Source organism: Aulonocara stuartgranti (assembly GCF_965226115.1).
Source record: "Aulonocara stuartgranti genome assembly, chromosome: 5".
NCBI classification, from domain to species: domain Eukaryota; kingdom Metazoa; phylum Chordata; class Actinopteri; order Cichliformes; family Cichlidae; genus Aulonocara; species Aulonocara stuartgranti.
In genome coordinates, this window is record NC_138943.1 from 28,825,644 (window position 1) to 28,852,479 (window position 26,836).

General features: G+C 40.0%; 2 protein-coding genes across 3 annotated transcripts; both read left to right on the forward strand.

Annotated features, from left to right (window-relative positions):
- Positions 1-406: 406 nt before the first annotated feature.
- Positions 407-10,345, forward strand: kbtbd8 (kelch repeat and BTB (POZ) domain containing 8). The gene is made up of 5 exons (XM_082533693.1): positions 407-753; positions 6,427-6,634; positions 6,847-7,153; positions 7,648-8,467; positions 8,636-10,345. Exons 1-5 carry the CDS (start codon positions 738-740, stop codon positions 9,097-9,099), a joined length of 1,815 nt encoding a protein of 604 aa, XP_082389819.1. The 5' UTR covers positions 407-737; the 3' UTR covers positions 9,100-10,345.
- A 2,832-nt stretch (positions 10,346-13,177) lies between these two features.
- Positions 13,178-26,017, forward strand: LOC309706817 (monocarboxylate transporter 2-like). Of its 2 annotated transcripts, none has more exons than XM_082533707.1 (5): positions 13,178-13,343; positions 13,919-14,139; positions 17,667-17,810; positions 21,001-21,804; positions 25,502-26,017. In XM_082533707.1, the coding sequence occupies exons 2-5, from the start codon at positions 13,923-13,925 to the stop codon at positions 25,774-25,776; spliced, it is 1,440 nt and encodes a 479-aa protein (XP_082389833.1). In that variant the 5' UTR covers positions 13,178-13,343; positions 13,919-13,922; the 3' UTR covers positions 25,777-26,017. The 2 variants fall into 2 exon arrangements, with proteins under 2 accessions (XP_082389833.1, XP_082389834.1); XM_082533708.1 differs by lacking the exon at positions 13,178-13,343 and adding an exon at positions 13,393-13,414.
- The last annotated feature ends 819 nt before the right edge of the window (positions 26,018-26,836 follow it).

The window sequence follows — 26,836 nt, forward strand, 5'->3', positions numbered from 1 at the left end:
TAAATGTGTCCATCCTGCTGGCTAAATGCAAGGATGCCACAATCCACAAAACATCTTGGTTATGGCTCTTAACATGTGTCACCACATGGTTGTCAAGAATGTGGAGTCTTTTGCCTACACTTGTTATAGTAAAATGCATTATTATCTTTGCTATTTAAAAATATATTTTCCAGCAATATTAATCTATGTCGATATAATATAATTGATGCGTACAATATTTTTATATGGCATGCAATGTTTTTTCTTATTATATTACACTGAAAAAATACTCATCTATTTTTTCAGCGTTCATGTTGCACTATTTATATGAAGTCTAAATAGCTTTCATTTCAGCGCTATAAATCAATAACAGCACTCTTCTGCAAACCAAAAAAGCATGTTGTACATTGTAGAATAAGACGCTACTGTAATGTGTTTATCCCCATGTGCAGTTAGCCTTTTGCCTGCAGGTGAACTTATGTCTACCTCCACTGTTCCCACCAATATATGAAAACAACCTCTGCTTTGGATGCACCTGTTTAGATACTGCTGATTTGACTTCTTTTGGTTGGCTCTAACCGAGTGCCCTGTGTGTAATTTATCCATGCAGTATTAACTTTTTCCTATTTCAGAAAAAAGGAAAATGATTGGCTCTGAGATCCGTTCTCCTCTTGCGATTGGCTGTTCCTTGTTTCCGGGGCTCCGCTCTGCACTCATTTGACGTTTCTGTCGGTCTGCTCTGAGACAGACTGGAGAGAATGGCTGCCAGTGGAGGTTAGCAAAATCTTCATTGTTTTGTGTACTTAAATATTGCTTTTTAAAGTTAGAATATGTAAGTTTATGTGTTCACCAGGCGTAGCTTTACAGATTAAACGAAGGGGTCTTGACATGTTGCAGTTTCATTAAATAAGGTCAGGTTCTAAACGACTCCTCAAAACTGTTGGCTGTCGTTAGCCCGGCTATGTAGCTAACGTTAGCTGTGTGGCTAACTTTCGGCCGGTTAGCTCGCTGCCACAGCTGACTGTGTAAACACTTGTTTATGACAAGAGACAAAGGTTAGACAAGTTGTAGTAATGGCTATAGTCATCAAACGAATACACTAGACATTGCGCTACACACTCTTATGCTTCTATAAGATGAAGACGTCAACACTTAAAACACTTCAGATTTTTGTCGCCATTTATATCTCGCAATGTTGTGTCAAAGAAAGCTTTGCTAGCATTAGCTTGGTGTCTAGCTGTCTGCTAAAAGTTAAGCTTGCTCCTCAACTAGCTAAGCCAACCGCGAGCATTACTGTATTTTATGAAACACGAGCATTCAGGCGAAGTTGTGTACAGCGTCGCTCTTCATTAGTGTCTATTCTTCAAGTTTGTTTTCAGTCTTATTAGCTAACCAGACCGTTACTGCAGGCACAGGGCAGCGATGAGAGATGTTAGCAAGCTAGCTACCACCTGGTGTGATAGTAGTTTTCTATTTACCCACCGAGAGTCTTTGTCCTGTCAGCATTGCACAACCCGAGACATTTGTTGTAAGTTTGTATACCGTATAAGTCAAAGTGAAGCTTTACAGCAGTCATAAAGTTGGTGTGCCACTTTTATAACTTGATATAACACATGTGATAAGAAAGACGTTCACTTTGTGTACGCTTATAAGGGCAGCACTGCTGTACTCACGAGTTTCTAGGCTCATGTATTGTCCTGCTGCTTTCATTCAGTATAAGAGAAAGGGAACAATCTCTCGGTACAAGTTTAGAAACAAGCAAATATAGCGCAGGAAATAGTTATATTTATACAGCTGTATCAGTCATTATATCTGGACCTTTAATCCAGGTGGCATACATCCTTAAAATTTGGTCATCAGGTTTTCACACACTCCACACTTTATTTATGTTATTACACTATAAAAAGAATGTGTGGCTCCATAGTATAGTGGTTTAGAGATTTACCTAACAAAAACTATCCCTCAGTTTTGCTGTTTTTTGTATTTTCATTTATGGAACAACTGCAATGTTCAAGCTTTATTCAGTTGACTTTTTTTTTTTAAATAATATGTAATTAATGTTTGTATAAAGATGTATTGGTTCATATTTATGCTAATATGAATGTGGGTCAAGTGTATGCATGTATATGAGGGTACCACAATGATGATCCTGCTAAATTGGCAGTGTTGAACATGGGGTGCGCATAAGCATGTGCATACTTCTTTGTACTCCAGTTTGGGCTTTGATTAATTTTTATTTCATGTAATGCACATTTCTTTGTCATTTGAGTTTATTTCCTTATATATTTGAATGTCTTTAAAATCCAAAATAAAACTGTATATCATATCATGTATATCATAGCACAAGTAAAAGATCCTCAGTTTAATCCCAGAAGGAGGCATAAATCCCCTTGGGGGCCGGAAGGGCATCCAGCTTAGAAACATGTGAAGCTACCCACTTTGGTGGCCCCCTGTGACAAGGGAGCAGCTGGAAATTGCTTTATAATATAAAATAATTAGAAGGTTTTGTATTTCTTTTGAAGATTTTTATGTTAGAAAAGTAACAATATTTACCTACAATGTCTAAAATAATCTCCAAGTAAGTGTTGCTTAAAAGTTTGTGAAACATAGGGATTGAGTAAGATCACAGAAACTCTTGTATTTACACTCTAGTCATCTACACTAAGTAGAGCTGGGCGATATGAGATTTTTTCATATCACGATATGTTTTTTTTTTTCATTTCAGGCGATAATGATATCTATCACGATATAAGCCAAATAACTATATTTGTAAGATTTAAATGTGCCGTTGCTCACAAGTAAAATGTGAAATAATCAGCAGCTTGTTTTTATTTAAATATTTATTTCCCATAATAAGTTCAACAGGGTAGATGTACTTAAGGAACATGAGACTTTTTCAGATAAATAAAGGCAAATATTGCAAACTACACAAAAGGCAGCCGCTAAAGCGTTTAAGTTTCAAAATAGAACAAACAAAAACAGACTAAATTGTCAATTCCACTTAGAAACAAAATATTAATTCTAAAAATAAATCTTAGTTTGTTTTACAGAAGAACAGACAAAACTGACTAACTTTTGTCAATATCAAATAAACTGAGAACTAAAAGGAAATTCTCAATCTCTCCTTGTTGTATAGCTGAGCTTTTCAAACAGTTTTAACAGTTACTTTAGTCTGACAAAAGCCGAATGACGAATTAGCGCTTCCAGTCAGAGACTGAGGCTATGTCCACACGTACACGGGTATTTTTGAAAACGGAGATTTTCCGTTTTCGTTTTAAAAAATAATCCCGTCCACACATAAAGGCAGAAATGAAGGAAAACGCTGCTATGAACATGCCAAAGCAGCAGGTGGCGCTAGATTCCTAACCGTGCAGAAATGTTGGCCAATCAGAAGTCTAGAAGCCTCGGTGGGAAAAAGTAAACAAAGCTGGGGCATAGAAGCAGAACAGAGTCGTATGTGTGGACGGACAGTAACTGTGTGTATATGTAAGCATTTAAACACTGCAGAGAGTAGAATTAACAGTAACAGTATTGTAGAAATTCATTTCACCGAAACAATAACGTGGCGCACAGTGTGACGCATGCACCAGTTTATTGTATTTCCAGACTTGCTTTCGGCACAATTTACAGTGCACGCTACTCTGTTTTTTGTCAGACTTGAAATAGCCGAAATACCTTCACACTACGGAACTTCTTTGGCTCTTCCGTTTGACAATCTCTCCGGCGTTGGAACCATCATCTGTTTTCTCTTCGGTCATGCTCGGTTAATTTTTCTAGTCGGCACACTCATTTCCTCCATTACCCGCTGGCTGCTTCCCAAACAAATACACATGTGGGGCTTGGCACTTGTGCTGTACGTAACAAGTCACGCGACGTGACGCTGCGGCTGTGATTGGTTCGGCTCTGCGCTACTTAATTTGGATTGGCTGACCTTTTTTTTTTTTTTTTTTGAGGACAAGAGCGGCGAGGTCTATCGCGATAGCTTAATTTCTCTATCGAGTAAAAGTTATATCGCGATACATATCGTTATCGTTCTATCGCCCAGCTCTAACACTAAGGAAATTCAGATATTTTGAAATCTCTTAGGCAGTGGGTTAGAGGCTGTGTGCTTTATAGAGTAGTTATGATACTAGAAATTCAAACTCAATAGCACTGTCTAAGAAAATCCCATCTTCAATGCCGGTGGAGAAAGAAAATGAAATGAAAAAACTGACAACAATACAAACTGTAACATCAATGATAACACTGTTTCTATATTATTGAACTTAGTGCAAAAACCCCACAATAAAATATGACAGATATTTTAAGATTGTCTGAAATTGTGCTTTGCTTCTTTTGACTTGGCACTATATTTTTGTTGCTGATCAAGTAGAGTTAGTCTGCTAGGTTCTAACTGCTGCTGTTGCTGTCTAGCTGCAGAAACAGTTCAAACACTTCACACTGCCTATATACACTTTATATAGACACCTTTAACTAACACTGCCTATTATAACATTACACATGAGCAGGACTGATTACATTTGCTGCTTACCTGCTACATTAATGTTATCTTTTTATTATTAGTCATATTGGCTAGCCATTACCTTAATGATAACTTAACGCACAGCTAGTGCCTTTCTTATGTAAATGCTAATAGTTAGTGGTGATGTGTGTGGCTACAAGGTTAATATTCATGATAAATGTTTAATACTTTGATGTTGCTGATGGGAACTTAAATTACCTCTTAACATTTATCTTAAGAGATGTTCAGTGTTGTGAAGATTAAACTACTGTTCATGTTAGGGATGTCCCGATCATGTTTTTTTGCCATAGAGTCAGAGTCCGAGTCATTTGATTTTAAGTGTCTACCTATACCGAGTCCCGATCCGATACTTCTATAATACATAAAAAAAAGAATAAAGAAGAGCGAACAAACAGATCCTGGATGTTCCTCATTTTTTTATTTAATTCACCTTATTTTAACATTTAACAGCTCTGTTAACAAACACAGCACTTTTGTGAGGTAGCTTGAACAATCAAGTAATAAATAAAATAAATTCTTCACTTATGGACTTTAGTGCACAGTAAATATTAAAAAAAAGTCTAATATAAAAACAAATAGCACCTCAACTTAAAATATCCGGCAGGCATGTAAACAAATAAAAAAATAAAAGATCCACAGTGTTTGCAAAGCCAGTAATGTGCTTTTAGGAACTGCACTCCTAACTCTTACTGTCATCACAGTAGTAAGTTTCGCAGAAAATATAGTATGTTTCTCTTAATGAAAACTAATATCTCTACCTTGTCAGGTTTGAGCCTGTTTCTGTTCTCATCAAGGACGTTTGCAACGGCACTAAAAAGGCTCTCACTGTCCACAGAGCTAAAGGGGGCATGAGATACTGGGTTGCAACTGGGTCGATACTGGGAAGCTGATTAGCATGTTCTTTCCAGTACTGAAGTGGGTCGCTTTTCCAAGTTTACATATCTCACAATGGCAATGTTGTTGTCATCAACTTTATAATACCTCCAGACCACAGACATACTCGCGTTTTTCATGTGTTCAGCCGCTAATGAGGGAAGCATGGCTGCTTGTCTGCAGCTGGTTTGTAAAATTGTGTGTCAGCTGGATGGACTGAAGACGGTACTGTTGGTATTGATGCTCTTCCAAATGACTATATAGCAGTTAAGTATTAAAAATGCACATTGTATAAACTGAATAGGCAAATGGTACAGAGCTCTACACTGGCAGCTAAACAAAAACTTCAGAAGAATTGGTAGCTCCAGATCAGAAGCTGTGGCTGCTATTGTCAGGTATGTTAACATCATATTTAAGTCCTTTCTTCTGTAATAATCTATTAATTTTTAATTTAAAAAATGTTTCTACATAAATGAGTGTTTAAACCAGAGCACTGTTGACTATGTACGCTGTATTACTGTTTAAAGAATTTAGTAATTATCATTATTATGTGATTATGTGTGGTTTTGCAACCTGTTTACAACTCTCCTGATCTTGTGTCCCCAGGTAACCTCAGGTACCTGTCATTAGACATCCTCTGGACCTGACCTGACCTATGTCTTATGCTAACTCAGTCAAAGGGATCTGGGTTTTTTTTTCTTTTCTGATTCATTCTCAAAATTGACACTTTGCATTCGTCAAAACAACTAAAGATACTGAGATTAAAGTGCTTTAAATACTCATACCTCGTGCACTGTCTTTATTCTTCTCTTACAGTATATTTTGTTGGCATACTGCATGTGATATTTGTTTGTAGCAAACTAGAGCTTGCATATCTAGAGTGTCTGTGAGGCAGTTTTTTTTTCTGCAGCATTTCCTTAATTTTTGGGGCTCTTTGGTATATACATGAAGCATTTTGTGTTTTCATGTCAGTTATACATGTGTTTAGAGTTGACTGAAAAAATTAAAGTGAGATGATAATAATATTTTTTTCTGTTTCTGCTCTTGTTCAGAGGTAGGGAAGCTGTTACAAGTACAAAATGGGACGCTTCCAATCACCAACTACAATGGGGTAGATGCTGTTCATGCTTGTAACATCCTGCAGCAGCTCAAAGCCTTGTACGATGAAGCACAGCTCACAGACATCGTTGTAGAAGTGGACCATGGCAAGACTTTCTCATGCCACAGAAATGTTCTTGCTGCAATCAGCCCATATTTTAGGTAGGAAATTCAGCACTGCATATGTGCCTATGTCCTTCATTTGTACGTGTTTGTTTACAAATATTTATTAGTTGCTTTCTTTCTTGGTTTCACTGTCATTTTGACTAGAGGTTGTCTAGAAAATACGATTTTCTGATAAACTTTCTCAGTTTTTAAGATGAGAATTTATAATAATCATAAAATAATTTGTGTTTTTTCAAATGTTCCTCTAGGTCCATGTTCACCAGTGGCCTTACAGAGAGCAGTCAGCGTGAGGTTCGAATTGTTGGCGTGGAATCTGAATCCATGCACCTTGTCCTAGATTATGCCTACACATCCAGGGTCTCGCTCTCTGAGTCTAATGTCCAGGCCCTATTCACTGCAGCCAGCATTTTCCAGATTCCTGCCCTGCAGGACCAGTGTGCCCAGTTCATGATCAGCCGACTTGACCCTCAGAACTGTATAGGAGTCTTTATGTTTGCTGATGCATATGGGCACCAGGAACTGAGGGAACGCTCACAGGATTATATCCGCAAGAAGGTCAGTTGAACATAAGCCTAAATTGGTTATTAACCGTTACTTTTGGACTGTGATGTAATGAATGCCTTCAGCTATTTTATACCACAATTTTTAGACATGTTGTGGTATCTACTTTTGTAGTTCTGCTTTCTTTATGACCAGGACATTTGGCTGCCAAAAAACTAAGGATGTACTGAGTGTTAAATTTCTTGGTTGGTACTAATATGTAATGATAATTTGGTAGACGACTGATATAATTTTTTTTATTTCTTTTTTGTGTTTATGGCTTTTTCTACTTTTATGTATTCCTTGTTTAGTGGCCAGGGGAATTGATAAATAATTTAGAGTACTGTTTTATAGTCTTTCAGGTCTTCATCAAGAGCTTAAAGACTTAATGTGACACAGTTCCTGCTTTTGGCAAATGTCTTATTTTTGTTGGAACAGTGGCAGTCAACAACATTGACATCGAACTTTGTAATGTCTGAACTGAAACTCTAAAACTTCTTTTGTTTTAGTTCTTGTGTGTATCACGGGAGCAAGAGTTCCTCCAGATGACCAAGGAGCAGTTGGTCAGCATTTTGAATAATGATGACCTCAATGTGGAAAAGGAAGAGCATGTCTATGAGAGCATTGTCCGCTGGCTAGAGCATGATCTGTCTGGCCGTGAAACTCATCTAGCTGAGGTTTTTTCCCAGTGTATCCGTCTGCCCTTGCTGGATGAGGCCTTTCTCAATCGGATACCTCCCCCCTTTGCTTGCGCCCTCTCCCTTTCAACAGACTCTGCTGAGGCCAAAGCTCGCCTCACTGGCACAAATGGTTGTCCACAGCGCCTGGGTATGACTGCTTCTGAGATGGTCATCTGCTTTGATGCTGCTCATAAACACTCAGGTAAGAAGCAGACGGTGCCTTGTCTGGACACGGCGACAGGAAGGGTGTTCAAACTCTGCAAACCACCTAATGATCTCCGGGAGGTTGGCATCTTGGTGTCCCCAGAAAATGACATCTACATTGCTGGTGGGTACCGTCCGAGTAACAGCGAGGTGTCCATAGACCATCGAGCAGAGAGTGACTTCTGGCAGTACGAGCATGCAGGCAACCGATGGCTTCCACGTGCACCTCTTCTGAGAGCCCGAATTGGATGCAGGCTTGTGCACTGCTGCGGGAAGCTGTATGCACTGGGAGGCCGTGTTTATGAAGGTGATGGGCGAAATGCACTAAAATCAGTAGAGTGCTATGATGCCAGAGACAACTGTTGGACTGCAGTCAGTCCAATGCCAGTGGCCATGGAGTTTCACAGTGCTGTAGAGTACAAAGACCGTATCTACGTCCTCCAAGGTGAGTCTTTCTGTGCTCAGGGGAACTTATGCAATTATGTTTTTTTTTTTTGTTTGTTTTTATCTGTACAAAATATGTAAATAAAGTGATATTAATACAACAGACATACTGCATATGAAAACCATTTAAATGCATCTGATCATAACTCTGTCTCTTTGTTTCGCACAGGTGAATATTTCTTCTGCTATGATCCCCGTAAGGACTATTGGAGTCATCTGGCGCCAATGAGTGTCCCTCGGAGTCAGGGTCTGGCTGCCTTGTATAAAAACTGCATCTACTACATAGCTGGGATCTGCAGAAACCACCAGCGTACTTTTACTGTGGAGGTCTACGACATTGAGAAGAACACATGGAGCCGCAAGAAAGATCTACCCTTTGACCAAGCCACAAGCCCGTATATCAAGGCCATGCTGCTGCAAGGCAAGCTACACCTGTTTGTACGAGCTACACAAGTCATGGTGGAGGAGCATGTGTTTCGCACTAGCAGGAAGAACTCCCTTTACCAGTATGACGATGAGGCAGATGTATGGACCAAAGTCTATGAGACACCCGATCGCCTCTGGGATTTGGGCCGCCATTTTGAATGCGTGGTGGCCAAACTTTATCCACAGTGTCTCCAGAAAGTGCTTTGAGGTATTTGAATTTTGTGGACCCCATCTCTGAGGCAGAGGGGGGATAGTGTGGTCCTGCCTGCCTTGTGCCTGGTGTTACCTTGGGTTTGCACCACATGCACCATTTTTGGTTAAGTCTTAAGTTGTTCAACTTCTGGTTTAAAATGATCAAAATGGGGGTGCTTTTAAAGATTGCAGTATTTTTTTTTTCTTCAAGAAAGCACCAACTACCCACACTGAGGCTTGTTTAACAAAACCGTACAATGACTCATAAGTGCAATTATACTATTTTTTTTTTTTTTGCTTGTTGTCGAGCCATGTTGTTCTATTTTTGTGTTAGGTGCATAAATACACCAGTCAGCCACAACGTTAAAACCCCTGAGTTGCAGGGTGGGGCCTCTGTGGATTGGGTTGTATTAGTGCTATCTGTAAATGGTTTTACTGTTGTGGCTGATTAATGTGTGTATGAATTTTTACAAATGATAAGCATGGAACTGAGGGTGTTGCCTCTGGAGATATGGATGCTATGTGTCAGCATAAAGTGAAACTCTATATAGATATAGAAATATACAAATAGTCATATAAACGATATATTCATACGGGTAAGATGAGTACCTTAGGTCATTAGTAGATTGCTGGCTCTGAGGTTTGTGTGGATTTTTTTCCTGTTCTGCGTTTATGCCTCTCTTCAGTTTATTTCATATGCAAGTTTTAATTTGAAGTGTGCTTGTGATTGACATTAGTGTTTTTAAAGGTTGAAAGTTAAATGGTAACTTTTTATTGCCCACTCTTCCTCCACAGGTGTCAGTGTGTCAAACATACACTATGTGCGGCTTCCAGACTTTTTTTTTTTCCTGCTTTGAGTTGGCATCCATTAAGTGAAATGTTAGAATATTCACTCTCCACATTGGAGAAACAAGGACGGAGTCAAATTTGTTGCAACACTAAGTGGCTCATTCAGACCAACAGGTTTACCTCAGAAACTTCAGATTTTTGATTAGGAGCAAAGGGACATTTCAGGCCGTTGTGTTGATATAAACAAGTGTTTGCTCTGAGTTTGAGCTCTGAGTTTGTTCTTTGACACCGGGTTATTAAACGCTTGAAAAAAAGGGTTCCAATAGCCTTCCTCGTAATGCCAAAAGAGCATTTGAGGTCTTACTATAGTTGTCGTGGAAGTTGGAAACGGATTTTGTGGTAGCAATAAATCTTGGAACTGTGATTAGGCTATATTACATTGTATTACCTTATTAAAAGTGCATTAATTGTTTTGTGTGCTCGTCTCTGCTAGCGAAGATCAGTAGTACCCATAACGATTGTTTGGCTGTTGGCTGAAGTGATGCGGATTTTTCGTGGAGATCTTTTGTGATGCCAATGTGCCTGCAGCTAGAAAAAAAGGGGCATCAGAATCAAAAACTGTTCCTCCTGATGAAGAATATCTGAAAAGTCTTACTCAGCGTTGCACTGAATAACTCGCCACTTCAGCGGTCCTTAACTGCAAACTTTACGAAGCACCCTCGTAAAGCTATGAATCCGTCTTTACACGTCATCACAGAGGATACAAACTTTTGGCGCTGGTGCTTTTTTCTGTTTTTTTTTTTTTTTTGACAATCTTGTACAGAAGAACGCCACCACTGGAGGGCGTTTGCTGTCAAAGTGTGACATTTTTAGTGCCGTCAGTTTCCTCACGCAGGTTCCTGTTTCATCATTGCACTACACATTTCTTGTGTATTTTATCTAAGCAAGGAGTGCCCTCCTATTAAGTGAAAACATTTTAGCAACCATATAGCAATCATCTTAAGAGATTTACATTGGCATTTAATACAGGAAAAGTCGCATTCATTAAGGACTTGAGGATATAATTAACTTCTCCGAGAGAAGATTCACTGTTGACTGACTTTAACCTGATTTCTAGTCAACCCAGCTTGAACAATGTTTCCCACGAAAAAGGGTCAGAGTGGGTCTGGGCTTCACTCGACTGTCCACAGACAGCCATTTGCGAACCAGGAACGGAGAACTCTCAGGATTTCTACTGATACCCAGTACTGTATTTAAGTTGTTTTTGTTATGTGTAATATACTGTACTATAGATTTGCTGTACTTGCACAGTTTTTTAAAGTTATCTTCAGTTTCTTTTATAACTTGAAAAATAGATGTGATTTCTTTTTGTTGTCTCTAGTGGCTGTTTTGTTTTTTCTTTACATAATTATCTGTTTAGTTATAATAGAGTAATCCTGTTCTGTTGAGGGGGAAAAAAAAATTACCCGCACGAGTGATATATTTTGATTTGCCCCCCTCCCCCCTCCATCCCGTAGTACAGTAGTATCTTTGGAACATCTCACTGAAACTAAGCATTACAGTTGAAGTAACTGCATTGTTACAACATATTTCAAACACCAGTCATGTAATACACAAAGCTAAAAAACCTGCTTTCTCCTAAGAGTTGGCTGCCCTGTGCGGCCAAACACGGCTCGTTCTGGTCATCTTCATGCATCACCTATGGGTGCTATTCCATTGTGTCTTTTTAATCCATTTATTTTTCTGTTGGGTTTTTTTTTTGGTTTTTTTGGGTTTCAGGTTATAGTGGTTGTTGAGCTCAACTGTGAAATTCACCTTGCACATAATTTGAAAATAAAACTATTAAAAGTGAAATGTTTTATTTTTATTCTGTTTATTTTTAACTTTCAAGTGACTGAGGCCTTTGGACCTCAATTGTATATTGTTGTGTTCCACTGTGATATTTTTGATCCTAAAAATGTTTCCTACCTTGAACTTCTCTGATACTTATACTGTAGCTGCTGTGTCACAGATAGTGGAAAGCTATGCCAGGTCATTTACATTCACTGGACACTTAGTGAGCAGTTGAACAGATGTAACTTATCTGCTCAGCTAATCACATGGCAGTAGTTTAACACTTTGAGACTTGCAAACATCGTCTAGAAGACCTGGTGGACTCTAAACTGAGCATAAGAATGGGGAAGAAGGGTGGTTTTAATGGCTTAGCGTGTGCAATGGTTGGTGCCAGATAGGTTTGTTTCAGTGTTTCAAACTACTGAAATACTGGGATTTTCCTGCATAACCATCTATAGGGTTTACAGAAAATGGCCTAACAAAGAGAAGGTGTCCACTATTGGATGATGCCTTGATGCCAGAGGTCAGAGGAGAATGCCTAGTGTTCTTTGAGTTGATAGGATTATAAAAAAGTAGCTTAAATGATCAGTTTTTAGACCCAAGGTATGCAGAAGAGCATCTCTGAATGCACAACATGTCAAACCTTGAGGCAGATAGGTTAGAAAAGCAGAAGACCGCTCCTGTCAGCTAAGAACAGGAAGATTATGCTGTGTGCTGTGACACTTGGTAGGGTTAGAGTTTGCTGTCCATGGTCTATGCATGGATCCTTTTTGCCCCATATCAACAGTTCAGGCAGCTGTTTGTAGTGTAATGGTGTCAGGGTTATTTATTTATTTATTTATTTTTGGCACATCCTGAGCCCCTTATTGCAACTGAGCATAATTTAAACACCAACAGCCTCCATGAGTATTATTGCCAACCATATCCATCCCTTTATGGCTATAATGTACCCATCTTCAGATGGCTGCTCCCAGCAGGATAATATGCCACGCCACAAAGTTCAGATCATCTTGAACTGGTTTTTTCTTCACTGTACTCAAATGACCTCCACAGTTAGCAGATCTCAGTTCAGTAAAGCACATTTGAGATCAGAAATATTTCCAGCACCTTGTTGAATCTGTACAATAAAGTTTTAAAGCACTTCTGAAGGCAAGAGTGGGTCCAAACCAGTACTAGAAAGCTATACCTAATAAAGTGTCCAGTCTGTGTGTATTTCACCGGGTAGAAGAGGCGGATCTTGAGTAGTTAGATTATGACCTCAATTTATCAGATCAGATGGGTCAGATTAACTCATTTTGGCTTGGAAAACGCCTGAAAACCATCATTAGGTACATGAAAACATTTTATGTCTGCCAAAGGTAAAGGACACACAGCCGTAACATCTTTCTTCCTGTTGTAATAGCTTAGTAGTTGTAGAATTTAGTTTTTCCTTCGGCTGTCATACTGAATGCCGCCGCAGACAGCAGTGTGGCTGAAAAACGCAGAGGAGACAAAGCTCATGTCCCATTGATTTAGTGAATCGGATCACCTCGGGCCCATGTGTGCGACATGTGACCAGCAGTCAAATAAAGCTGTAGGCTGGTGAAACTTTGGTCAGGAACTTCGTAAAGAGAGGCTGCGCAGACGCTCAGTGAACGGTAAGATGCAGTCAGGCTTTCTGCAGTATATCCACACACGCTGGTTAACCGGTTTCTTTGTCCACGTGGTGGTGAGTAGCATTCCTGCCCCACTCTGCGCGGAACGGTTTAACGAGACGGAGTGATCGGAAAAGTTATCTTGGCTTGTAAAAAACTCTAATGTGGAATTGCAGTGTCAGACCTTTGGGTCTTGCTGTATTTTAATACGTCTAGGGAAGAAATCACACATTTCCCATTATGATGACCACCACCAACAGCAGCAGCAGTATATTACACAAGAGCTTGCTTTGTTGCGTAGTTTTGCGGGTTATTTCCCCCGCTTCTGTTTACAAACATGGCCGGTGTGGTCTAGCATGTCGCAGAATCTGAAAACAGCCCAAACTTTAAGTTCGGTGTGAGTCCATGTCTCAACTACCTGTCAGCAAGTTTAGAATGATGTTGAGACTTTTATTTTGAAATCCGACTCCTCGTTTTTAATTAATATGCGCTTGTGTGTTTTACTTAGATTGTACTGCTTTGTTCATGCATGCAGCGACTGTAACACTGTGTCCCCCTATACTGTACACTCTGAACAGGAACATGCCTCCTGCTCCAGCAGATGTTTTGGGCTCCAAGCCCCTGGATGGCGGTTGGGGCTGGATGGTTGTGATTGGGGCCCATATTTCCATTGGGTTTGCCTACTCCACACCCAAAGCCCTTTCCATTTTCTTTAAAGACATTCAAGAAGACTTGCAGGCTGGCTACAGTGAAATAGCATGGATTTCCTCTATTATGCTAGCTGCCATGTATGCAGGAGGTGAGTTGACTCTGTGTGTGCTTTATTGGTTAAACTGTTTCTAAGCTTTCCTATCCACATAGTTAGCATTACTGTATGCTTTATTTTTGTAGGGACTTTACCTTACAATATAGAGCGCCTTAAGGCAACTGTTGTTGTTATTTGGCGCTGTATAAATAAAACTGAATTGAATTTGAATAGTCTTCTGCAGTCTGTTTTTGTCAGCTGTGATGCTACATCAATAAACCACTTGGTTAGCATAAATATGATAATCTCAAACCCAGAGCTGCTTGGAATGCAGTGTAGTGTGGCCTCATACCTTTAGGCCATCACACCTTTTGTAGTCAGCACCTCTAAATCAGTACTCCTATCACTACTAGAGAACACATTTGTATTGGCTGGTAAATAATAGCCTGCAGGTTAACCAGACTGAGTTTTTTTTTGGTCTCTTGTTCTTTTGTGTTTTATTTAGTTGTCCTAGGGCTCTGACATACCACGTACACCCCATACTAGCACCGATCGTGGTCTGTTGATCAGACTTTCTCTACACCTTCTGTAAGAAGTTGCATCAAGCATTACTAAAGCACAGCTTCAAACCAGCCGACAGCAGACAGATCAGTATTTTGAGAAGTCTGCTCTGTGCATTTGTACTTGGCGATAAGCATCATAAACACAAAAATCCCAGTTTCATGAAGATCGTTTGTGTGGTGTCTGTGTCCGCTGCAAAGGCACGACTGTTGTGTATGGTTGTAATTTAGATTTAGAGAAATACAGTAACGAGTATAACTGGCTTCACATGAGCGACTGCACCCGCTGCCTAATAAAGTGAACGTTGCTTCCATGTAAGTCACCTGACCTAAATATAAGTCTCTTCACTGAGGTCCAAAGGGAATTTATGGAAGTAAGCACCACTGCATGTGACATCTATTGTACATTTGGGTTTGTAGAAGTGAAGTCAGATGTCACAAATCAGACCCTACTTAGATATATTATATACTGTCTTCAAAATACTAACGTTGAGAATAAATAAAGGTAACAAAAACTGTATTCTCTACGATTTTGTGAAGACATAAATATTTTATTCACTGCTGAAAGAAAAAAGTAGAATCTTGAGTTTTTATTTAGTGTGATTTTCTTCTTGTCGTCTTCTTTTTTTTTTTTTTTCTTTTTTTTTTTAACCTGAGTTTGTTAGTATCTGCTTTCAAGGTTGCAGGACAGCACGCTATGTTACTCACCTGCACTCAACTCAGAGCGGCCTAACTAGTGAAATATTCCCCTCCAATGTGGCTCAGGCACAGGACTTTATCATATTGTCCTTGGCAAGGATTCAACAATGTCACCTAGCGGAGGAGAAGGAAAGAGGGGAATATATCAGAGGAAGGTTCAGCACAGTGGGCTCTGACACCAGGCCCCCATGGGAAAGACATGACAGCCTTTTCAGGAAACCTCTGACTCAACGAGTCACAATGATAAACTTATAATGGAAATGGATACGGTGGTAGAACAAGAGATGCCCTATTGTGACACGGCTACAGCGAAAACGATGATCTATCTTTGACCCTGCTCTGAACCTGTGTAACTGTATAAACAGCTGGGTGGATATTTGATTTCCCATACAGTGTTGTGCAGAAGTCTTGAGTCACCCTTCATTCCTTTATATTTTGCTAGAAAAATGGGACACAGGTGCAGCAATTTATTAAAACATGTCAAATCATACATGGAAATAGAGCATATATGGTAAAAAGAATAAATATTGTATCATTCTAACAAGCATGAATGTCAGTATTTTGTATGACCCCCTCTGTTCTTCACACAGCCTGATCTGTCTTAGGCACGCTTTCTTGATTTCTTTAAGTAGTCTTCAGGAATAGTTCTCCAGGCTTCTTGAAGCTGTTGTTTGGATCTTGGCTGCCTTTTGTTGTTTTCTGTCGAGAGTTTGTATTTTTATTTTTTTAAATTCAGGTATGTTTTTACTGCATTGGAGGTGTGTTTTTGGATCATGATCTGAAAAATGAAGTTTTTGCCAATCAGACACTTTCCAGACGGCTTTGTGTGGTGGATCAAAATCTGTTAATGCTTTTCTGCATTTATTATTCCATCAGTTTTGACAAGATGCCCAACACAACTGGCTGATGTACAGCCCCAAACAATAACAGAGCCTCCACTGGTTGTAGACACTCATTGATCTGAACCAAAAGTTTCACATTTGGATGAATCACTCCATAAGACCTGTTGCCACTGATTTTAAGTCCAGTTCTTGTGTAACTGGGAATACCTCAGCCTTTTCTCCCTTCGGCCTCCCTTAAGAATGCTTTTTCCCTATTTCCCAAGGACACAACTTCTACTTGTCCAGTTTTCCTAGATTTCTTTTTGGACAAACTGCACCATGTTGAGATATGCAATGTCTTCAGCTAATGGCTCTTTAAGGATCACATTGCTAGTGCAAAAATGAAAGAAATTGGAACAAAAAGATTTAATCTATCACTGCTACCACCACTGAACTACACAGCTAAAAACAATTAAAGGAACAGCTTTTAATCAGAGTATAGCATCAGTTCAGTTAAACTGCTGGGATATTGATTAGGTAAGTAGCAGAGGGGGCTGTTAATCAGTTTCACCCACTTTGGTGTTAATGAAATTAACAACAGCTGCACTAGAGGGGCAACAATGAGACAACTGCTAAAACAGGATACTGCTAAAACTCAGTGATGCCCGGGTCCAGATCTGGGAGGAGATTATCCGCTGTCTCATTAGGAGCACACCCCAACGTTGTCACACATGCATACAGGGTAATGTGGGGACATACAACTGAGCATCATTGCTGCATTGTTTTTTTCCACTTTGATTTTTGGGGGGCAGGTTGATCACTTTTATTGCCTTCAAATGATGTGTGAACTTTTCATTCCTAACACTGTCCACATCAGAATACGTATCTTTTTTTCCCCATTGAGATCTGATGCGTTTTCAAACCGTTCCTTTAATTATTTTTTTTTCGAGAAGCCTGTGTAGTTTGCAATAAGAATATAGAGGTTTTCATTATTCTGGAGAATGACTTGTGGTTCAATGTCACTCTTTCAGGCAAGGTTATGAATGAAGGAAAGAGTGACAGCATATAAAAGGCTTTTTAATTGCTGATTGATCACTGGGTGTAGTGTTTTACATTATCAGGGGAATGTTTAATGACTTGCCAGGTTGCTTTGCTGTGGAGGTCTTCTGTCACCCTCTGTGATGTCCTTTTGCCCTTGGTTTAGATCAGGGATGCTCAACAGCTAATGTGCAAATAATAATGCTTTTCAGATAAAATGAACAGACATTAAAAAAAACATGAAACTCATCTTTTAAGTTATTTATTTTGTTTAATGAGCTATTCATTACAAAATTGTGTGGCAGAATTTAGCCCTATGATCACATGATGAATTTCACTGGTTTAGACCCATCAGTTTACCTTGAAGTAGTAGGTACCCGGATTACTAAAACTTTGGCGACATTAAGACGTAACATAATACAAGAATGTACTGCTCGTTCTCAGTGCTCATCTGTTTTTGCAGGACCGGTGAGCAGCATGTTGGTCAATCGTTTTGGGAGCCGACCAGTTGTCATCATGGGTGGACTGATGTGTGGAGTGTCTATGGTAACCGCATCTTTTGGGAGCTCCATCGCTTATCTCTACTTCTGCATTGGCGTCATTGGAGGTACAGTACTTTTATTCCTAAGCAGTATGTGTTACTGCTGCTTGAACAGGTTTTACTTTTTGTGGTCTCACTTTGGGAATTCATAATTGATCACAGACTAAAACCAAGATATCATGCCATACTTGTTTACCATTCAGTTTGCATTCCCATCAATCCTGGTCCCAGTGGGATTGGGATGTTGGCAGTCTGCATCTTTTCACATCCCTTTTAGAATCTCTTGGTTCAGATCTGCTCCCCATAACTAGACTGCCATGCCTTTCCTGAAGGCCCTGGGCATCTGCCCCGGCTCCTAGGGTGCAGTTAGAGCACCGAGGGGACCAGGACCAGGACAGTAATTAAGACAGAACTGTCTCTGATCCCAGAGAGCATGATCTTCCATGGCCCTCTGTACTCTTCCGTAAGCTCCAATCAGGTTCGTCACATGGGGGCTCTCTGCCATCCTAAGAGGCTCATTACCCAGCCAAGGGCCCCTGTGAAGGATTAATAGGCACAGCGAGTGGCTGGGCCATGTGTGGTGCCTGGGGCATGTGTGGGCTCTACACTGTTCCCCTGTGCCTAGTGCACTGACACACAGGCATTAGGCAGTTTTGCCTAGAAGTCATGCAGACATATGCTTACACATACACAAACACCTGCACGTTAATAAAAAAGCACCCCACACACAGCGAAATACATCTCAGAATTATTCCTCCTCGTATACTCCTTCATTCACTCTCTCACTGGTGTTTGTGATGCTGAGAAGCTGGTGAGGTATGCTGTCCTTGTCACTGGAATAATGAATGCTTCTGATTGGTTGGAGCACCTGCCTGGCACCGTTCAAGCACAACACAAGATCACATGAACAGTTTCACGGTTTGTCTCTCTGCACACACCTCAGCTTTAACAATCTGTGTTGCTAAGATTGACTGCATTGGTTATACACACAGTGGACTTTTATTAAATACACCAACTCTTTGAATTTTGGGCTGAAGGAAGAACAACACTCGGTGTATAAATGCTCAATCAACAATCTCTTTAATCAATGCAATTCTCTTTATTCCATACAACACTTTGAGCATTACAAATGTGCGGACGGGAGATGTGCACAGGAGGGTGTCCGGCAAATCTCGACGTGTCTGACCGATTCTCACATTCTCAAAGCTTCGGCCCCCCTCCAAACTAAACATTCAGATTCTTTCTTTTTCTCAGTGAGCGTAAGTTATGACCTTGCCTTCCTGTGCAGTATGTTCTGTTCTTTCTAATCAGAAAAATAAGGCCATGATTCTCTGGAAAGAGTATTTCTTATAAATCAGCAGTATAATGCATCACAAAACAGTTTAATATCCCACACCTGTTTTTCTCAGAATAAACAATCAGTTACAATCAAACAATCAATCTGCTGGTCCCTCTCTAGTCTAAACAACAGTGTTTCAGTAACTTTCTACTAGAAGGTGGTCCCCTGTTATCTACTTTCTCCCAGGCAAGCGTGAGCGAGAGTCTACAGCATTCTATCCCCCAAGGACATGTAATCTAATGCCTTTATTTTCAGGGCTGTGTCCACTTAATACTACACTATATATGGCTATATATATGGCATTTTAGTTAATATAAAGCATAGAATTGAGGCACTTCAAATAATTTAATCTCAACACTTTCTAGGACATTTTGATGGTAGTACATATTTATAATTGAACTAAGAGCGTCATTTAAATAGTTTCTATAGTGCTTTTCACACCTAAAATGATGACAAGATATATAGTTTGGATCTTGTCCATTTAGTCCGTATGTAATACAAGAAATTTTAAACAAATTCTAAAGTCAACTGGGAGCCAAATTAAAAATGATAAAGCAGGGTTAATGTGAGCTCATTTACTAGAATGTGTTAGTGTGGTTGCAGCATTTTGCATTGCTTGGAGGCGTTAAAGATGTTTTATCTAAGCCTGTAAATAAGGCAATACAATAATCCAGGTGTGACAGCACAAATGCATGGAAAATTCCTCTGTTACCATTTTTGGTACGTCATGATTTGGGGTTCCGTGATCATTTAAAACACACTGTTATGCATTAAAACGGGTACCAGGAACGTAGAAACTGTTTTGCATGTGGTGGCCACAGACCACAGGTTTGCCATAGCATCTCCAGACTCTTTCAGATCTGTCAGATGAGCTCTCAGCGAACCTGCCAGTTCTGATGTTCTCTGGCGAATGCCATTGGAGCTGCACGGTGCTGGTTATGAACACTTCATGGAATCTGTTTATGACACTTTGGTCAGAAACATGCACATGAGCTGCCAGCTGGAGGTCATTTTGCTGGGTCCTGTTCCTTCCCATACAAAGGAGCCGACACCACTCCTGCTGGGTTGGCACCCCTTTACAGCTCTGTCTCCTTGTGTAATGGCCTCCACACTCTTGAGACTGTGCTGGGAGACACAGCAAACCATTTTGAGAAGGTGATGTGCCATCCTGGAGGAGCTGGATTACAACTAAATGGTGCCATGTGGCTTTTTGGAGGTTGCCTTTCCAATGAAGACAACCTGTTGTCACTTTCACTTGCACCAAAACAAGTCTGGCAACAGCTTTAACATATGTTATTATACTGTGATGATTAAGTGTTCCTCTTAAGTTTTAGGGGACAGTGTCATAATTCGGTGACTTGTAGATGTCACATTTATTGGGATTGCAGTCAGTCTTTTTAATTTAAAGTCAAAATAATGTGAAATTCCTCATTAGAAAAGAAAAAATTGCTAAATTACACTTTTTATGTCCCCCTAAAAGCCTAATATAGTAAATCCCCATTTAAATGCATTAAAAAAACAACCAAACAACAAAAACTTTATGCATCGTAAGAATACCCTGACATTAGAGGGAGAAATTCTAAACACCGTAGCTATCTAACTGTAACTCTTCATCTTCTTCAAAATAAGGTCCAATTAGATTAAAAATTTCTGCATAGAAAGGCAAGTGAGTAAATGTATTACCCAGGCTCTCCAATTTATTTCTACTTGAATGGAGAAATTATTTCTGAAATAATTCCAGAGTCCTGTAATGAGATTTTAGATGGCAAAAGTGAAATGAGATGGAACCTTAATGAGCAGCCGGCAGATTTAGTCTTAATTTAATTAAGTACCCTTTGGAGCTCAGGTTCAGTAGGGTTTTTCTTCCTGAGGGTTTTTGGAATGTGACTGAGATGTTTTCAATCTTTCTACATGCAGGTTGTGGACTCGCCTTTAACCTGAATGCATCTCTCACCATCATCAGTAAATATTTTCTGGCCAGGCGTCCTTTAGCCAATGGACTTGCTATGGCTGGCAGTCCAGTGTTCCTTTGTTTCCTGGCTCCTCTTAACCAATATCTACTGGGCACATATGGCTGGAGAGGAAGCCTCCTTATCCTGGGGGGTCTGATGCTCAACTGTTGTGTTGCTGGAGCCCTCATGCGACCTGTTTGTAAGACACTCGCTTGTGCACCGCAGCAAAACGTGGATCGGCCAAATAAGTGCAAGACTAAGATAAAAGGAAGCTGTATGAAGAACACAAAGAAGTTTGTGGATCTGTCCTTTTTCAGGGACAGGGGCTTTGTCATTTACCTAATAGGAAATGTCATGTTCATCTTTGGAGCGTATGCACCCATTGTGTTCCTGTCTACCTATGCTGTTAGCCAAGGTGTTGAGAAGTACTCTGCGGCCTGGCTGCTCTCCATTATGGGCTTTGTTGACATGTTTGTTCGACCCGGCACCGGCCTGGTAGCCAACAGCAAGTGGATCAGGCCTAGAATTCAGTACTTCTTCAGCTTTGCCATGGTTTTTAATGGAACGTGCCATTTGCTGTGCCCTCTGATGAGGAGCTATACCCTCCTGGTGGTCTACGCAGTATTTTTTGGTGTGGGGTTTGGGATGGTTTTCGCCCTGATATTTGAATGCCTCATGGATCTGATGGGAAATCAGCGCTTCCCCAGCGCCGTTGGACTTGTCACGATCGTGGAGTGCTTCCCCATGCTGCTGGGACCACCTGCTGCAGGTAACACATCCTTCATTCATACATAATCCTTTTTCTGTCTTTCTCTTACACAAGTACACATGTTTACTCTTAGATCACTTAAGATTGCTTTACGCTGCTTCTTTCTACAACTGAGGCAAAGAGCAAGGTAATATATACTTACAAACATGCAGAAACACTTGGGGAAAAGAGAAATTTCCACCATTACAGAGGAAATAACCGCTTTCAAGCGAGAGCAGCCTTGCAAACAATATTTGTTTGTTTATCTCTTTCATTCACAGGCTGTGCATTATGTTGCAGTAAAGCTTGGTAACAGTATCATTCCTGTAAGACAGAGCCGCATTATCACGGAGTATGGATGTTTTGTATTGTATGAGACGCCCACACAAAGATGCAGTTCGTCATGGTGATTTCCTGCTGGAAAGAAGCCATCTATCCTCATGGGCACAGGCTTTCATGACATAATGGAGCATCTGGGGCAAATCCAGGCTTCATTTAAAGATAAGAAAAAAAAAAAGCTGCATTTTATTTACAGTCTGACTTTAACCACAGCTGGAAGAACATTTGCAATAGCAACAGGTTGGGTATAAAAAGCGTATTAGTGAGGCACTCAGAAATACAGATGGGCAGTTTACCAGTAAGAAGCAAACTGTGTCTATATTGTGGAACAATTTCAGATTAATGTTTCTCAACATCAGATTGTGAAGACTTTGAATATCTTATCATTTACAGTACATACTATCATCAACAGATTCAGAGAATCTCTGTGCACATGAGACGAGTGTATGATGCCCATGATGCTCAGGCCGTCAATTAAAAGCGGGCACGATTCTATTGTGACAGCTTTTCACTGCAGTGCCAGAAATATATCTATAAACGCAGCCCACTGTAACATCCACAGATATTTCATTGTTGAGGCTTTACGAGGTAAAGTTAGGGTGGTATTGTTTGTATTGTGGTATTGTTGGTTTTCATTGCAGTTATAAAATCATGTTGCAAAACTGATGGGGAAAAAACAATGCCAAACTTTAAGACTGATTCACTTATGCATGAATCTACATCATAGTGTATAAACGTCACATTAGGAAGCACACAGTAAGGTTGGGTGATTGGACCCACCGCTCTTGTAAAAGCTTTTGTAATAGCGCTGTTTTAGCAGCACCGTATTCCAGCTGCGAACAAACCCCCCCTCCTCAGAGTCACCCAAATGCAGCGATTCATTTACTTAAACTCATAATAGAAAGAAAGAACGGCAGTAGCCTATGTTCAGAAAAAACAAAAACATTTTATTTAAATTAAAAAAAACTAACAAACACAATGGTGGGGAGGGAAACAAAGAGAAACTGGATTCTTTTTTCCACTATAACCGTGTTTACAGGTCGGTCCAGTGTTTGTCTGTCTTACACACTCAACCAAACAACCAATACAAAATTAAACAAAAAGTAAGTTAAAAATCAAAATATCTCTTCAAGCGAACATTAAAAAAACCCCAAACCCTCAGACGTAAAGTCTTTTGTGTGATTCAGTGCATCTCAAATAAATAAATGATTCAATAATCCAAAAAGTAGCTATATTAATACTGAAACAAACAAGAAAAGAAGGTAAAGTATTCCCTCCAAATGAAACTTACAAATAAATTTTAAATGCTTAAATCAGTTGGTGCGTGATTACATTCCCCCGCCCATCAAAAAGTCACCTGCTCGAATATATCGCCCGTCGTCATTTATTGGATTGACGAATGTCGGCTGGATAATTTTTACATATGCCCCAACCTTAGCACACAGTACTACACTGACCACCTGTTCAGCATTTTGGCTCATTGTCCCTGTAAAACAAAAAGAAAAAAGCTACTAACATTACTATGAGATATAATGTAATAGCCATTTTAGCCTAGAGTTGATTTTGCAATATCAGTCAAAGTATTTCCTCCTTTTGTCAAAAAAAAATGATGCTTTTTTAAAATCATTTATTCCACGACTCTTACTGCTTTTCTTAACAAGTCGAGGCAGACCTATTTTGTCCGATAAATTAGTTACCATCTCCTACATGTAACTTTTTTCTTAACTTGTGGCCATCTTTCTTCATGCATGTAAGGATAGACTACAATACTTGTGGGTGTACGCTCCCTAGTGTTTTCAGAAATTTGATTTTGAAAGGTATTTATCATTTTTGGTGATGTCTGTCAATAACACATACTGTATTGCAGTGAGCAAGCCATCCTCTCTGTTGTTGCTCAACTTGTTCACCAGTGTTCATACAGGCCTAATGTCCTACATAAACAAGGTGAGGATGTACAGTAGTTTAGCTGAACATGACTTAATCAGCTGTGAATATCATCCTGCTGACAAACGCGTCCTTTGCCTCCAACCTGACTTTTAATGAGGTGAAAAGTTACAGGCCCCCCAGTTAGTCTAGAGCGACCGTGTTCCGAGGCGCTCATTTAATAGGGTAAATAAGTGCCTCCCTGCACGTCTAACAATCTCCTCCAGAGGGCTCAATCGTTATGTCTCCCCTATTCTGCTTGTTACTGCTCCCCCAAACCTTCGGGTCAATCCAATTAGGAGGAAGTGAGGTAAGCGGGTGTAATTACCCTTTTGCTTTGGGTGTTTAATGACGCTCAGTTCAAACTCTCGTCATTAAAGTCCTGTACCTGGGCCATAATTAAGCTGTGAATACATTAAAAAAGAGGTGACTATGCCAGATGGACTTAATTACTGCTTAGCCAATCAAGGGCTGTCTTAATGAGGGTGATGGTCATTGGAGTACAGGCACCAGATGAGTGCTATCAATCAGATAATACAGCCGGCATTGAGATGGTTGAAATTGATCCAAATGCAAAGTGACCCCCTCCTAGTATAGTACAGTACATTGCATTCAGTCACACAAACATTATTTTAACACAATCTTCCACTGCAAAGATGGCAGGTGGTATAGTTAAGGAGATCTGCTAAGGGAATCAGTTTAATTTCCTTATAGTTTAACATCATCTTTAATTGGTTTCAGAAGGAGACGGTAGCATGTTTGTACTAAATGTGCTTCCTAATATGTTTGACAAACATCAATTTTATAAAACTGGCCTGATGAATAAACACAGTCATCTTTACTAACTAGATGTTTAATAGTGGAAAGAGAAGGGAAGACTCTAGGAGCAAGAGAAAATAAACAGAAACTAATCCTGCTCAAAATACTTCAGCTTCTGAGGCGAGCTGCCAGGATTCCATACGGCTTTAAGGGGGATTGTAATGCAGTGAGGTGGACAGTCCTAGATGCCGACACTGAGAGAGATAGCGACATTCGCCTATCGATCCGTGTCTGGAGGGGAAAACGGGGGTCGGGGCGACTTGTGGACTTAGGGCTCAGAAAAGCCGCAGGCTGAAATCTGATCTAAACCACATTTGTCACTTTTCTGCAGACTTGAGCTGGATATTTATGGTTCTGAGAATATGCCTCTCTTCTGATTCGTTTTGGTAGCAGCCATCCAAATTGCATTTCCGGCAATTCAGGAGAGCCAAGAAGGGTGTAATGGCCCCGTCATTTCCGAGATGGCTCTTCTCAAATTGGCCTATGCTCACTCTCGCTCTCTTGCACGCACTCATAAGCAATATCTGAGTCTGATCTTCCTCTTCACCTTCAAACTTGCCGTCTAGACGCTATACTCTCACTGTGCTGTGTTTTCTTTGATTAATTTTAAATATTCTTTCTGGCCTCCTCCACACAGGGTTACTGGTAGACATCTTTGGCGACTACAAGTACCTTTTCCTCATGTGTGGCTCAGTCATCACGACTGGCGGGCTTTTTCTCTTCGTCATGAACATCTACAACTACCACATGCTGGAGAAAGAAAAGAGAGCTAAAGACCGAGAGCGTAACCAAACTAACATAGAGAACCAGGAGCAGATGAGCATCTCAGCGGCAGAGATGGAGCAGCCTGAAGCTGAGGAGACGGAGATGAGCGCAGCCCAGCAGGACCCAGAGAGCGCCGAAACAAAATGAAATGTGATTGCTTTATTTAGCGTGAATGCAGCGGGGTGATAGTTGTAGCTGTACAGGTTGATCTTAGCACAGATTGCTTTCTGCTTGCTCGCACTCATTTTTAACAGACTGATTTATTCGTTCAGTCAGTCGGCAATTACTTTGACTTTTGATGAACTGTAAAGTCTTTTAACCAGCAGACAACACAGAGACTACAGCCATGCTAACAGGTTGTATAGCAACTTGAGCTAATTGCTAATATCGGCGCGCAAAGCTGCTTAACGTTGTTAACCCTTTAAGACCTACCATAGAACCAAGTTCGCCAGAGCTTATATTATATTTTTACATGCTGTGGAGCCATTTTTGGGAGCATTTCAAGTTGCTATACATCAATACAACCATTATAGCCCAAACTTTAATAATATGTCTGCATTAGGTGCATAGTAATTACATAAATTGCAAAAAAGTGCAATAAACTACAAAAAAATTGAAAATCGTTTTTGTTTTTTTAACATATATTTCTAGTTAGAGAAATTTAAGAGGCTTATCCCTCAAAACTGTAAATACAAAAAAGTTACACAAACTAGTTTCCCACCACAGGAAATTTATTTTGAGTGTCTTCATAGTTTTATTTTTGAAATACACCAATTTTTATATACTGCAGGAAAAACGAAAATAAATATTATAGTGCAAATTTGCAAAATAACAGCATATGCATCAAAATAAACTATTTCCAGCAGTGCAATATGAGTCTTAAGCATCCCAGAAACGACACAGAAAGTCATAAAGTCAAACATAACTTTTTAAAACACATAACAAGTAAAACACAAGCTCATAAGGCCCCGATCGTAAAAAAACTACATTTCCGCAAAATGACATCACTTCCGGTTTCGGGCAGGTCATGCGGTCATGTGATAGTTCGCGCTGATGGACGTAGGAAGTGTTACAAACAGCTGATGGATCGGCGAAGCGTGTTTCTGGAATATTATGTTTTTGTTGCTGCAAGTGATTTTTATGCAGTTTTTGCAAAGCTATATGTGGAAGGAAACTGTGACCTAGGACAAGCTGATGGCATAAGATG

What these genes read in the sequence shown, in the direction of transcription:
- kbtbd8 (XM_082533693.1), top strand. An exon ending in GCAATCAGCCCATATTTTAG is followed by an intron (nt 6,635 to 6,846) that starts GTAGGAAATTCA and finishes ATGTTCCTCTAG; the next exon opens with GTCCATGTTCACCAGTGGCC. An exon ending in CCGTATCTACGTCCTCCAAG is followed by an intron (nt 8,468 to 8,635) that starts GTGAGTCTTTCT and finishes TGTTTCGCACAG; the next exon opens with GTGAATATTTCTTCTGCTAT.
- LOC309706817 (XM_082533707.1), top strand. Translation starts at nt 13,923, where the DNA reads ATGCCTCCTGCTCCAGCAGATGTTTTGGGCTCCAAGCCCCTGGATGGC. An exon ending in CTGCATTGGCGTCATTGGAG is followed by an intron (nt 17,811 to 21,000) that starts GTACAGTACTTT and finishes TTCTACATGCAG; the next exon opens with GTTGTGGACTCGCCTTTAAC. An exon ending in GCTGGGACCACCTGCTGCAG is followed by an intron (nt 21,805 to 25,501) that starts GTAACACATCCT and finishes TCCTCCACACAG; the next exon opens with GGTTACTGGTAGACATCTTT.